Below are 15,351 nucleotides of genomic sequence, written 5' to 3'. Positions count from 1 at the left end.
GTTTGGTATGCAGGACAGGAATGCAGAAGGACAGATGGTGGTAGACTTCGCCAAAAGGATGGAAATGGCTGTAGTGAACACATTTTTCCAGAAAGGGGAGGAGCATAGGGTGACATATAAGAGTGGAGGCAGGAGCACACAAGTTGATTACATCTTGAGCAGACGTTTAAACCTGAAAGAGATCAGTGACTGCAAAGTAGTGGCTGGGGAGAGTGTAGCTAGACAGCATAGGATGGGGGTGTGTAGGATGACTGTGGTGGTGAGGAAGATGAAGAGGACAAGGGCAGAGCAGAGGACCAAATGGTGGAAGTTGAAAAAGGAGGAGTGTTGTGTGACTTTCAGGGAGGAGCTGAAACAGGCTCTGGGAGGTCAGGAGGTTCTTCCAGATGACTGGACAGCTACAGCTAAAGTTATCAGGGAGACAGGTAGGAGGGTACTTGGTGTGTCACCTGGAAAGAGGAAAGCAGATAAGGAGACTTGGTGGTGGAATGAGGACGTTCAGGAGTGTGTTAAGAGGAAAAGGTTAGTTAAGAAGAAGTGGGACACTGAGAGGACAGAAGAGGACAGACAGGAGTACAGGGAGATGCAGCGTAAGGTGAAGGTAGAGGTGGCAAAGGTCAAACAAAGGGCATATGAAGATTTGTATGATAGGTTGGACACTAAGGAGGGAGGGGTGGATTTGTACAGGTTGGCGAGGCAGAGAGACAGAGATGGGAAGGATATGCAGCAGGTTAGGGTGATCAAGGACAGGGATGGAAATGTGTTGACAGGTGCCACAAGTGTGATGGAAAGATGGAAGGAATACTTTGAAGAGTTGATGACTGAGGAAAATGTTAGAGAGCACAGAGTAGAAGAGGTGACTGTTGTGGAGCAGGAAGTAGCAAAGATCAGTAAGGATGAAGTGAGGAAGGAATGAGAGCTGTAAGACAGTGGTGAGGTGTGCTGTAGGTGTGACAGAGGAGTTCAAGGTGGAGGTGGGACTGCACCAAGGATCGGTCTTAAGCCCCTTCTTGTTTGCTGTGGTGATGGACAGGCTGACAGATGAGGTTAGACAGGAATCTCCGTGCACCATGATGTTTGCAGATGGCTGTCATCTGCAGTGAGAGCAGGGAGCAGATGGAGGAAAATCTGGAGAGGTGGAGGTTTGCTCTGGAAAGGAGAGGAATGAAGTTTGAAAGTTTTAAAAACTAGTTAGCCAATAAATCTGCTCAAATTTGCCAGTGACAGCAAAAGCCTGATGTCAGAAATTAGAAGCTTGTTTTGCCTTTCTAAACTCAAATACTATAGAATTATGTTAAAGGATGAGACGAACCAGAACCAGGAGTCCTGTAACTGATGGTGTGGTGTCCGCAGAGCCCTGATCCCAGCATCATGGAGTCTGCGATTGTGTTTACAGAACTATGGCAACTTCTCCAAGATGCTGGAACGTTCTACACTTGCCAAAAACTGGATGAAACTGTGTCTACTGAGGAGAAGTGCTGCTGGCAATCACAGGAAATACTGGTCAGCTTTAGAGTTTTCTTATTTACTGCACTTTGGATGAATTTCTCTGTGAAACAAAAAGTAATCATGCTTTTTTTTTCTGAAACATCCTAACATTTTGTCAGAACAACGGTTAACTACACTGATACCAAGGACATTAAGAAAAAAGACCTCAGCTAGAAAGATTCACTCCTGGAAAAAAAAAAACATCACACACACACCATTACAATAGCTGGATTTGTCTGTTTTGATGATGGAGTAGTTTGTCCTCTCTCTCTGTTTGATGAACAGGAAATATAACATGAGCATAAGACAGATAAGTCAGAACATATAGGAGGAGAGTGAAGCTAAAGGCCTCTGAACTCTTGTTTCTAAAAGCTGAACTACTAATTAGTGTGACTGAATCCTTTGTCAGCATGTTTGTCTGCCTGAGAAACACTAAAAAAGGAAAAGTTCATTACCAGTGTGAGCTAAGCGCCATCTAACGTCAGGAAGCTGGAAATGTCTTATTTGGAAGGCGAAAGTGTGATACCGGAACTACATGGTCACAATTCAAATTAATAAAAGCTCTGTAGGCACATATGAAGACGGCTGGAGAAAACCCAATAATGTCTTTGTATCTATCTCCGTCTGCTTCACTGTCTTTCTGGACACCAACAGCCATCCCTAGGGCAAGTCAATAATTGTTACTGGCCACCTGCTACGTTTGTGTAGTATTTAGTTATTAACACATTGTTGTCATTAGCTATTAAGATGTTTAGTAGAGGCTTGTGTTTTTTATTTTGAAGGCTTTTCAGCGGAAGTTGCGCTGTACGTTGCGGTTAACTTGACCTGTTGTTGGCTACCTGGCTGTGTGCAGACAGCAGCATGGCTTACAGTGCGAAGATCGGCCCGTCCATCCTGAGCAGCGACCTGTCCTGTCTGGGCAGCGAGTGTGTGCGGATGATGGAGTGCGGGGCAGACTATCTGCACCTCGACGTTATGGACGGGTCAGTTTATCAGCAGCGAGTTAGATTAGCTGGCGTGCTAACGGCTAGCCGATCCACTTGAAGTTCAGTGTAGCAGAGCTAAAGTTGGCTAATATGAAACAACCTGGCTAAACTAGCTTGTCAGAGCTAAGCTGGGACTTACTTTTATATATGGAACTGGGGTTTTTCGGTTTAAGTGTGTCAGTGAAGAAGCTCTCAGAACCACAGGATGTCAGACATTGTGTTGTAACGTTGTTAAAGTATTAAGACTTCTTCCTTCTGCCTGGTGGTTTAGACACTTTAGCTTCTTGTACACTCATGCATACTTAGCAACAGTTTGTGCAAGATGAGAGGATTTCATAATAGCTGCAAGTCAATGTCCGCTTTTGTTTCCATTTAAAGGCATTTCGTCCCCAACATCACATTTGGTCATCCCATGGTGGAGTGCCTAAGGAAGTCACTAGGCCAAGAGCCTTTCTTTGGTGAGGAAACCAAACAAACAAAAGCATCCACATGTGCCAGATTAAGGCCTTAACCCATTAGCCCATTGAATTGCCCCCTGATTGCTTAAGGTGGTGCAGTGGGCTGCAGTGTTGTGACAGTGTCTGTGTTGCAGACATGCACATGATGGTGTCTCGACCGGAGCAGTGGGTGAAGCCTATGGCTGCAGCGGGCGCCAACCAGTACACGTTCCACTTAGAGGCCACCACCAACCCCGGAAACCTCATTAAGGAGATCAAAGAGAGTGGAATGAAGGTGAGAAAGTTATATCATTCCCTGAGTGCTGTACTGACTGCAGTGACTCTAAGGATCTCTAATTTGTTTACAAAATCACAGGACGCTAGTCTCAACTTTTTTTTTTAGATAAGCCATTATTGTATACGATACGTATGATAGTGCTGATCAAATATGAATTGTTGGCATTAGATACAAACACATGAGTGTTTTAATCACTTTAAAACATCATAGGTGGGTTTGGCCATAAAGCCTGGTACCACGGTTGAAGAGCTAGCACCATGGGCTAACCAGATTGATATGGCTCTGGTCATGACTGTTGAACCTGGCTTTGGAGGGCAGAAGTTTTTAGACGACATGATGCCCAAGGTAAGGACTAGCCACACGTAGAGGAGGACGTAACAGGAACCAGACACACAGCCACAACAACACAAAGTGGGCTTTAAAGCTTTTCACACAGCTTTTCTTTGATACATTAGCAGACACTGTCTCATCTGTTATTTTGAGTCACTGATATACTTAAAGAGCCATAGCAGAATACTGTACATGCAGCTTACTGATTAGATGTTTTGTAGAAATAGATTGACACCAGCAGAATGGGAATAGTTAGCTTTTGCCTGATCCATATGATACTCTTAAATATGTTTTTTAAAAAATAGCAAATACCAAAGTGTTCAGTGCAATTTTGTAACTGGTAGCGTGTAACATAATAAGCCCGTTTGGACAGGTAGACGGTCTGGTGGGTGATCTACCACAAAGATATAATGTACTAAATAGAGCTCCCTTCAGTCAAACTAATTGTGCGATTGATCAGGCTGGTTGTATAAACAACAATTATATATCGCAGCAGGATTATAATTATGTACCTGTTTCACAAAGGAGACATGGATAAAATGGAAGACTAAGTATAGTAATTTAACTCCTTTTCTAAACTTGAAAATTACACACTTACACTGCCTAACACCTGAGTTCCACTCAGGTTTCTGCATTGAATCATACGTAATTATATTTGATAAATACCAAATAAAAACCGTTTCATCGCTCGCTTATTGTCTGTATCACTGTTTAAAGAAGTTCGTTAGACGTTTAAATGCCTGCAACAGGTCACAGCCCTGACGGAAGCACCCAATAGTTTTGTCTGACTAGCATTCTAATCTAGTTAAGGATGTTTATGATTTAACCTGCAGCTGTTTTTTTTTTTTTTTCTGTATGTAAACAGGTGAGCTGGCTGCGCAGTCAGTTTCCTTCATTAGACATTGAAGTTGATGGAGGCGTCGGCCCCGATACCATTCACAAGTGTGCAGAGGTAAGGAATATGAATATGAACATTCCTTGCTGATTGATGTAACCACCTAAAAACACTTTATTGGATTGTGTGACTTTGTCTTACACTGCGTGTACTTTCAGGCAGGAGCCAACATGATAGTGTCAGGCAGTGCTGTGATAGCCAGTGACGACCCTCGTTCTGTCATCGCCCTTCTGCGCACTGTAGTGGCTGAAGCAATCCAGAAACGCTCACTGGACCGCTGAGTTGTCATCTTTGAGGGGGTCCCCAGAGGGAAACTGTAGCTGCCCGTCCAATCCGCACACCACAGCAGTCAGTGCAACAGACTCAATATGGGGATCTTGGGAGTCTTGGTCAGAGTGGGCAGCTTCTGTGAAGTCGTGAGCCGACGGCCATGCCAAAATCACTTTGATGTGACTGAAGCTGCATTGTGCCTCTACAAAACTGTTTTGAGTTTCATCCTGTACTTCCATTATCTCCTCTCTGAACAGCTAAGTCAAAGTGAGTCTCATCATTTCGAGACTGGAGATGAGGTTACACTGATTTCACATCTGAATACATTCCTTAATACTGTAAGTATGTATTAATTATGGAAATAAAATGATCCAAAAATCACTGTGTTATATGTATCTTCCATCTGAGATCATGTTTGATACATCAGAAAACACTTCTGGCATATCCACTGTTTTGCTAAGCATTTACAAACATCTTGGTATATTATACACTACAATTCAATTCAAAAAATAAAAATCCAACAAATCCCAGCACTTGGTGACAGTGGAGAGGAAAAATATCTCCTTTTAATAGAAGAAAGCTCCAGCAGAACTGGGCTCAGTTTGGGTGTCCGTCTGTCTTGACCAGTTGGGGTGAGTGGATAGAGGAGAGAGAAAAGAACAGCAACAATAAACAACAAATAGACACTGTAAAGGTTGGTGGGGCCAGTAACCTCACATCAGAAATATACAGCTCCAGGACCAGGGACACCTGCAGAAGGTACAGAGAGAGAGAGCACAAAGTTTAGCTTGACAAATGTAAGTCCTCAAGAACATAAGGAATGGACGATTCAAGGTCACCTGAGCCAGCCCTAACTATAAGGTTTCTTGAAGTGAAAGGTTTTAAGTCTAGCCTTAGAGGGTGTCTGCCTCCAGACCCAGACTGGGAGCTGGGCCCAAATACAATAATTTCTGTTTTCTCTGAGTTTAAAAGTAGAAAGTTACTGGTCATCCAGGCCTTTATGCACTTTATGTCCCTTACATTCTTGAAGTCTGGTTAACTGGTTTGTGTTTTCAGGTTTCACAGATAGATACAGCTGAGTGTCATCTGCATAACAATGGTAATTAATATAGTGCATCCTAATAACACTGCCTAAAGGAAACATGTATAAGGTGAAGAGAGTCAGTCCATAACTAACTTTTGTGTCTTTGGAAAGTTTGTCATAAATCAAAAATGAACAAATTGGAATCTGTCTGATAAATAGGATTGGAACCACTTTAATGCTGTTCCTCTGATACCAATCACATACTCCAGTCTGTGTAATAAGATGCTGTGGTCAATAGTGGCAAATGCAGCACTAAGGTCTAACAGGATAAGTACAGACATGAGCCCATTATCTGAGGCTAAGAGAAGATTGTTGGTGACTTTTAACAGTGCTGTTTCTGTACTATGTGTTTTAAATCCTGATTGAAAATCTTCAAATAGTTCATTTCTGTGTAAGAGGTCTGATAGCTGCTTAGGCAACAGCTTTTTCAAGGATTTTAGAAATAAATAGTAGGTTGGATATTGGTCTATAATTAGCCAAGACTCCTGGATCAAGACATTGATCAAGTCATCAAGGCTTTTTGAGTATTGGTTTGATTACTGCAGTCTTAAAAGCCTGAGGTACGTAGCCTGATACTAGAGACGACTCTAAGGAAACTACACACAGGCGTTTTCTAAATCCAGTTATTATCTAAAGACCAAGTCTCTCATCCCCACTCTGGACTGTCAGACTTTAGGTTGATTAATAAACTTGGCCAGATTCCTAGACATGAGAGCTGCATCATCCAAAGTGGGATAAATGCCGCCCCTCGCTACCAGACCAGGATTTCACAGAAAGTGGCCCAATTGTCTCTGAAGCCCACATCGTTTGCTGGACATCACCTAGACAGGCAGCGGCGACATGCGGCTAAATATGTTATTGTTTTAGCAAAGTTACACACAGACTCAACATTAATTTTAATGACCCCCCTCGATTGACGTGAAAAACAATCTTACCATATTTCCGATTAGCCTTAACCAGCAGCTTCAGGTTTGACTCCATGTGGCTCTGGTCCCAGGAAACATTGGACTGCGGTCTGTGGAGTCTCAAACTTCACATTTCTGACTATAGAGCTGCCAATTACCAGAGTCGGTTTCTCAGCGGGTGTGTCGCTGAGTGGAAAATCTATTGGAAACGTGAACAGGCAGGTGATGAGCCGTGGGCTTCTTCTTAGCAGGATGTTTACGTCGGACCGTGACCCAGGCTGACTCTCCACAGCTGGTCGGACAGCTAACAAGCTGCACATCCCGCTAACGGGGCTAGGCTAGCTGGCTTTAGTTGGTGAGGAGCCGCTTCCATTTTACTAATCCTCGCCTCCAAAGCTACCAGGAGCTCACACTTACTCCAGGTCTCATTATGACTAAAGGAGGCAGAGGAAAAACTAAACATGTAGCACAACGACCAAGAGAGGCCATGCTAGCAGCTAGCTGAGCTAACTGGTAGGCTAACGAGCCGGAAGTAACAAGTTAAGTCTGGAAATAGCAAGAAGTTCTGGATAAAAAAGACGGTACTTGACTAGTACAGGAACATATAACGGGTTATGAGTTGTTGTTCAGAGAATCAAGTTAGTTGTTAGGTGTGTTAGACTAGAGCTAATCTCTGTCTGAACGAGCTGTACAGAAACACGCTAGGAACCGGAAGTAAACTCGCTTACCCAGGATACACATCGCCAAGACACTCCCGACTGTGACTCGTAACTTCTTCTCCTTTCGGCTGCTCCCTTCAGGGGTCGCCACAGCGAATCATCTGCCCCCATTTAACCCTAACTGTGACTCGTAACTATCCAATGTTATACTTGTAGTCCTGATCAATAGGACATACTGTATATTTTACTGCACTACGTTTATTTGGCAGCTATGGGTTACAGTTACTTTGCAGATCAAGATTTTTTGTAGAAACAGTCATGGCAGATTTCAAATAGCAATTTTACTTTTAAAGAGCATTTCACTGTCTAAGCTTTTGAATGTAGCCTACTTTTTCTTGTGTCAGTTATTTTACATTGCGGTTTTGTTAGTTTTACTTAAAATAAAGCAGTAAATACTGTTTTCACCACTGATCCACAATGAACTAAAGTGTTCTATGAAGTTTCACAAGAGTTTCTTTTTTCACACACTAGATGGCGAATTCGGACCAAAATAACCCAGGATTTCTAGTCGGTACAAAATAATATCATGACATTGTGATCATGTATTATTAATTTGTAAGCATTAACAAATATCTTACACTGCTCTGGATTTTAGATAAACTGCTGTAATCTATAATGCATTCAGCCTTCATGGTGTGAACAGCCCTACTAACAATGCAACAGGGAGTTGGCTACAAAGTGATAGAGTGGTTCTCTTCTGATAAAATGGTCTTGGCAAAAGAGTTTAAACTGTCCAGTCTGTCTACACTTACACTACTGTTTTACATGTTGCCCTTTTTCCTCACAATCCTGCCACCCAGTCGATTCAAATCAAAAATATTCATAAGCTTTTTTGTTGTTAGAAAGGGAATCATGTGCACTGCCAATGACCATTTAGCTGCAACAGGGAGAAATGCAAGTTTGTGAGCGGGATGCGTTGTCGAGAATCAATATGTAATATTACATTTGTCAAGCTAGACTGTGATGTGTAGCCCTCTTCCCGAGGACACCCAGAAAGACTAAAGACATGTCTGCACTATCTTTCATCTCTTTGTCTGATGAAAGAATCCCTCCTGTCAATGAGAATCACCGATGACATACTTCAAACTGCAAGCAGCTCGCTCTCAATAATGCAGCACATGCCTGGGAGGCAATTCACAGACTGGTGAAATATTGATATCTAAAATCTGTATTTTCATTTCAACATCACACATAATGGCAGATGATGTCGCATTGTTTTCTCTTTTGCATCACTGTATATGTGTGGATGGGGATTCACATAGGGTATGCAGATGTGGCAAGTGACTCGTGTGTATGAAACTCGCATGTGTACACCATGGGGAAAACTCTTGCGTGTGATTTCTGTTTTAACAGGTGAAGATAGACATTTTGTCTGCCTGTGTCACTTCTGCCTCACCAGAAACAGGCAAACAATGTAGTGTGAGGGAGGAGTCAGCTCCTACACATGCTCCACATTCCTCAAGCCATGTTGCCATCTCATTAGCAGTTAATTGACAGTTGCTTATGTCTCCAGATCACCTTGCCCTGCTTACACACAATTTATTCATTATAGTAGCAGGAACAATGAGAAGAGTGTGCTTATACACTGAAACACACACACAAAAAAAAACCTACCTTACATGAATATATATACCTGACATATATTACAGCAGGAGAGACTTTTTACTCTGGCACCATGACAACCACATTCGAAGGTAATGTCATTTGTGGTTAAAAGCAGTAATAGTTGGGGGATGGCAGGGACACAGAATAGAATGGACAGAGATCAGGCGCTTGGCCTTTCTTCTGTGGTCACATGTGTGAATAGCCTTCATCCTTCACAGCATGTCACTGGGTGTATACATAAGAAAAGTTAGAGTGCATCCACACATAGGGAAATGTAGAACGAAAGAGTTAGAGCACATCTTCAAAGTTCAGAAATGATTTTACACCAAAAGTAACCCAGACAGCCATCACGCAGAGCTTTTGATCTTTAGACCACAGTTGTGAGGGAATGTCTCAGTTCCTGTCAGAGGTGTGTGCATACAGTACTTAAACAGAGTACCACAGGGTGTACAACCAAACAGCAAAGGCGGTCAGATCACCAAACAGCAAGTGCCTCCAAAGGCCTTCTTGATAGACAGCAGGCGTTACGACTCACTCACAGTAACAGACACAGTAGGGAGCAACTACCACATGTGTAAAAATCCACATCTAGAAGTTTCAAACCAGGAACTCAGTGAGCGTTTATGACACCAGTACCCTTAATCATATTCATGATCATGAGAGATGAATCACTCGATAAGGAACCATTATATTAGATACTGTCAAATATTCATCAGGCTCAACCAAAGATACTGTTTGAAGTAGATTTTCGTCCCAGAGGAACATGATTCTTATGTTTCCTTTTTTTTCCCTTGCACTTTCTGCTGCCATCATTTATTTTGTTCAGTCTATTCCCTGCTGCATTCTCTTTGGCTCCCTGGCTCACCCTTCCCCCTCTCTAGAATCATTATATAGTAGAATTATATCTTTCTGCTTCTCTCCTTATTGTCAGCACTAAAGGCACATTAGTGAGCTCGCTTTGCCTGCCCCTGCTTATTCATAATTACTTGGCATCCCACAGGAGAACAAGATGCACATCGCTGATTAGCTCGCTGTTGTTACCACCTTTACTTATGCATAAAGTGCCTCTTCTGATTGAGAGTGCATAGTCTTATTAACAATTCAAAAACAACTTAGAAAACCATAAAAATCATCTATTTTCTTTGCCCTGCAGCAGGGTGGGCTGTTGCATGGTATATAGTGTAGGGTAGCTGTGATGGATAACTGATGAATAACTTACTGATTCACAGAAGGGGGCAGAATGTCACAGGGCAGCTGTTTTTCCTGCATCCCAGTTTCTGTTTACTTTACTGTTACTGTACAGTGCCTCAGGGCATAATACTGTTGGCTCATCTTTTCTTACAAATTGTAATTATTAATTTACTTCTATGGATCTCTCGCTGTACACTGTAGCTGCAACTCTGTCTGGTAAGGGATGGATTCAAAGAAATAAAAGTCAGTGCTTCATCTTATTAGCTGCAGTATGTACATGTGCTTGTGCCATGTTGCACAGTGGATGGATTCTTTGGTGATCCCCTGACATTTACTGTAGTGCAGGCCACACAATTACCATACTACCATAACATTATATACCACCACATAGTACTGCTGTTAAATAAGATAATATAGTCTTATTGCTATTATTGCTAGTTTAATTACTGTTCTTATATTGTTTTTAAAAAAAAGAACACTCTACCTAAATTTCCCTTTGGGGATTAATAAAGTTTATCCTATCTTATCCTATTTCTACAGCATAACACAAAGACATGCCAATAAACAACCACTTTCCTTTCTTCATTACAGAATCACTGACAATACTAAAAACAATAAAATATAATGTATAAAGTGCTGAAGATGCCTTACCTCATCACTGCTGATGGGGGGTAGGTACCTGAGAAAGTCTGATTTCTTATCATATTGACAAGTATTTTTCAAATTTGGATTTTTGACATTAGGAATAAGCATGTATAGATAATGGATGGATGGATGGATTTTTGACATGAAATAACTATCTACTCACATGCATGAATGTTGAAATTAGGGGGTTCTGATTCTGCTGTTCATTCATGCAAAGTGAGTTAAGGCATTGAGTGTCATGCTAAAATGAAATACAGTAACCTAAGATAGCCACAACATCTATCTACATCAGAAACTGAACTACAAACCCACTGTACACCAATCCATCAACTCTGTCACTACACTAACAGTCAACACATGTAAAGGCAGTTAAGCACAAAGAATATCTCCCTGCACGACGCTCTATGACATGAATGTGGCGACTACAAGGGCACCCCATTCCTCAATAAGACTTTTAAATGATCTTTATAGCACAAAGTGTTTGGGACTAGTTACATGCCAAACCTTCCTGATGTATCAGTAAAGAAAATGGCCACCATATGGATCTCATAGAGTGAGCGCTCCCAGCACTCACTAAATTAGTTCAATATGAACAAATACCTGCAATGCCTTCCCATCATACTTAGCTTCACTTTTGTTAACACACTAAACCAATTTGATGAGCTGAGTAAACATAACTGCTAAACATCAGCATTTTGCCTTTTTCGTTCTGAGCATATTAACATGCTGCTGTGCCACACAAAGCCACTAGTATGGCTTTAGGCTACTCTGGTATAAGAAAAAAAAAAAACTCAGGACATTTTCCTTTCATTTTTTTTTCCAGTATAGAGAAGTTACATGTTAAAAGACCTCTGTCAAACGCAGTTAAGTCCTATATGCTTTGACAAAGATCAAGAGAAGCTTTAGAAATGGTCAAGATAAAATGGCCTTGCAATGTCAGTTTACCCAGCAGGTATTAAATGCTTTAATTTAAATTCTCAATAAAACAAATAAAATAATGATTTCCTAGAACAGTTAATTAGCTCTGCATCTGAATCTCCAGGCTTTCTCAAAGCCCCAGAGAATAAAGAGAGACAGAGGTCCCAGGAGAGCGTAGCATCACTTCATCCCAGACAGAGCCAGTGGAAGTACACACTTTCATACCTATGAATTATGCATGAGATGAGAATATTCCAGTGTGAGTGTTTGTAAATTTGTAGATGTTTTTAATTCATAATGAATGACATGGGACTGTCACTATTTTTGTTGTTTGGATGTCAGTATGTGTTTTGAGCTGCACATGAATCATGCGATTTGTCTTGAGTTTTCATGATAATCATCAGCCTCCTGTTAACATTTTTTTTGTTGACATTCTGGTGAAGAGTTTTAACTCAAGACACATCAATAATGTCATTTTCTGTAACAGGTGCTATCTGTTCTCCTCCTATTTTGATTTTTTGCTCACTTTACCTACTCTAGGCCTACTACTTGAAACATGAAGGTTTTTATTGACTCACACTTTCATCACCAAATGACTCATAACACACAGAGGTGAGTGTAACAAGCTGTGCACAGGCCTCAACAGGACCAGTCACTCTCTACAATCTGTTAATTTTGTAGCGCTGCCTCCCTGATTTCTTCACGTCTAAGAACAAAACAACCCGTCAGTTCAGCTTATGTATAGAAGATGTTGAGTATTGTGTGATAAGTCAACATGTTTTTGCATACTTGCCATTGATCTGTACACTTCTTCATGGGTTTCTTTCTCTGTCCTTGTTATCCGAGCTCACCCCACTGAAAGCAGGAAACAATGTGTCCTCTCTTTTTATTCTCTTCAGTGTCTCACTGGTAATAAATCATAATCTATTTGCCTGACTGTTACCCTGCCATTCTGGATCGTTAAGTGCTGTCTGGCCATGTGTGCCCTCTAGTGTCTATATTCTCATCAAGGACTATGGATTTGTGAGTGTTGCAAAACAGATCTTCACTCATATTGAGTGTGCTTGTAAAAAAAAAAAAAAAAAAAAAAAAGGAGAGAAATAAAAATATATTAAAAAAAAAGTAGGACAGGGAGATAGTCCTCAAAGGGGGTAGGATATGGTGCTTTTGAATCGTGTGAAGTTGTGATGGAGCTGCTTGACAATAACAGCAGTAATATCAGTGTGCCTGCTATCAGCGCTAGCAGCATCAACAGATCTTCGAGTGCATGGGCTCTTCCAGTAAAGACAGATTGTTTTGTCAAGACACTGAAAAAACGATCTAGTAGCTCCACAAGCAAACACTAAACCATGAGATTTCTTGCAGCGCATGCGGTTTTCCCTTGGTGTCACCTCAATTTATAGAGTGGGTGCCAGCATTCGTTCTGGGCTTTAGTGTTCACTGTATGTGCATCAATATGATTTCATATGAATTCAATGGAGAAAGAGTCACAGAGACGTTTATGGCATGGCCTGGTGGGAAGCTTGGGAGGCATGTTTACAGTGTTGTGTAGGTGTGAGCAAGTCCATCTGCATTGAATGAGTTATGAATGGTGAGATGTGATTTGCTGAGGCTGTCACAAAAAGTGCACGGTTAACTTGCAGGAAGCCTTCTAAGTATTATATATTCTCTGACATGCTGGCCCAAACCCTTTCTCTCTTCCATTCAGAAAAAAAAACACAAGTACACAGAAAGCTGAACTGAAAATGCAGCATAAATAAACCTACATGTCCCATGTCAACTCAATAAGATCCTGGTGAACAAAGCCGAACTAGATAGTGGGGAATCATCACATCATGGCTGTTGTGAGAAAAATTCAACCAACACCGTGTTTGATAACCCGTTTCCAAAAACTGCAAAATGCATGTGGGGGAAAGGAAAGCAAGAAGATGCACTGAATGGATTTTATTGCAATAAACTGACAATAGCAAAGTGCCCTTTTAACGGTCACGATGGCAGCTGTTCGACAGAGTAAAGAAAAAATGAAACCAACCATGGTCATATAAAAATACATCACTGAAAATAAAAGCATCACTGGCTGAACTCAAAACATCACCACAAACTATTTTACACCTAAATTTGGAGCCAGTACACAGCCAATACATGCAGCCCTCGAAACGCAGCTACAACATTGTCAGAATATCTGGAGGAATCTTAGGAGGCAGCTATGGACTGTCGGTATTAATGCTAAACATAAAAAAAAAAAAGAAAAGAAATTAAAGAATCACACAATCACACGCCCTCCACTTCCTGGTTCATGTCTAGAAAGATGAAATGAGTTGAATATTGAATGAAATAAGTGATTGACACACTGACACTGAAGCAGCTGTTCAGTGGTACCATTCATTTACACAACTCTAGCACCATCCAAGTTTTAGAAAAGAAAAACTCTTTTAGTTTTGCTTATAAAAAATTACACCACATCCCTTCACCAAAAATCCAAATGCAAGTCAATAAGATATGCAGCCATTACTGTTAAATGCCTAAAGACTTTCCCAACAGCTCCATCAATTATCCCTGGTGATACTGGGGCCCAAAAATGCACAGAATGACTTTCCTGCTGTTTTGATATCAAATACCAACAGGAGGCTAAAGACTGTTTATGATTGAAAAATAGAGGTAGTTCACACAATAAATATTGCAATTTAATGAGGCGACATTTCAACTGTCAAGGCAAAAAGTATGTGGAAAAAATGGAAATATAGGCATACAAAAAAATTGGACAATTAAGAGATCACATGATTACAAATGTACAACCTTGTACATATTTCTGTCATTGTGCATTTCCTAAAAATGACTCATACAATAGGATTATGTATATAGATACAGACACCTTGGATAGACTATTCACACACACAGTATACATGGATAATGTGTGCTTACAGAAGTTTTTTTGTATCATGTATTCTCCTAATTGTATTTGGAACTGTTGTATATTATTTCATATCTGTTTCATTGTCAAAATATTGCCTCATTAACTATTTGTGAACTTGCAATATTCAGTGTGTGGAGTACTTTTTTTTTTTTTTTACATTGTATACTGCTTTTGTCTGGCACCCTCTATCTAAGGTACCTTTTAGTGAGGTTGGGTGTGCACACATTAACCAAATTCTTTGCTAAAGATTATTTATTCACATTAATATCTATTTTATGAAAACATATGGTTAATAATGAGTAGACAAATAACTAACTGTTGCACCATTTCTGTAAAAGGTGTAGTTTAGTTGTAGTTGAATTTCCTTCATATGAACATTTCTGATTAAATAGCACCAGCTATCTTCTTCCTGGAACTGCAGGGTCTATGGGCTGGTTCACTTGTGAAAAATGAAGGTAGTTGAAATCTCAAAACTTGGTGGCTTGCGTCCGTTTCAGCTATGTATTTTTTTTTTTTTTTTGTCTTTTCATGACATAAACCTGTTTAATGAAGTGCTGCATAAAAGCAAAGCATTAAAAAGACAAATATGAGCAGTAATATCAAACACAATCTCCACAACACCCATTCTTGAAACAGATTACTTCACAGGTTCATAGGGCATCACTG

At 40.7% G+C, this 15,351-nt stretch overlaps 1 protein-coding gene across 1 annotated transcript; it reads left to right on the top strand.

Moving 5' to 3' along the window:
* The first annotated feature begins 2,349 nt into the window (after positions 1-2,349).
* On the top strand, positions 2,350-5,093 carry rpe (ribulose-5-phosphate-3-epimerase). Its single transcript, XM_026295670.1, has 6 exons — positions 2,350-2,471; positions 2,853-2,932; positions 3,067-3,206; positions 3,420-3,554; positions 4,405-4,491; positions 4,593-5,093. Exons 1-6 carry the CDS (start codon positions 2,350-2,352, stop codon positions 4,713-4,715), a joined length of 687 nt encoding a protein of 228 aa, XP_026151455.1. The 3' UTR covers positions 4,716-5,093.
* Positions 5,094-15,351: the final 10,258 nt, after the last annotated feature.

Source organism: Mastacembelus armatus, chromosome 21 (assembly GCF_900324485.2).
Source record: "Mastacembelus armatus chromosome 21, fMasArm1.2, whole genome shotgun sequence".
NCBI lineage: Eukaryota > Metazoa > Chordata > Actinopteri > Synbranchiformes > Mastacembelidae > Mastacembelus > Mastacembelus armatus.
Note: the sequence above shows the minus strand (reverse complement) of the source record. Positions and strands in the feature narration are given on the sequence as shown.

Bases quoted from the DNA above. Each gene is read 5' to 3' on its own strand.
- rpe (XM_026295670.1), top strand. From the start codon at position 2,350: ATGGCTTACAGTGCGAAGATCGGCCCGTCCATCCTGAGCAGCGACCTG. The intron at 2,933-3,066 runs GTGAGGAAACCA...TCTGTGTTGCAG, and splicing joins AGGCCAAGAGCCTTTCTTTG to ACATGCACATGATGGTGTCT. The intron at 4,492-4,592 runs GTAAGGAATATG...GTGTACTTTCAG, and splicing joins CCATTCACAAGTGTGCAGAG to GCAGGAGCCAACATGATAGT.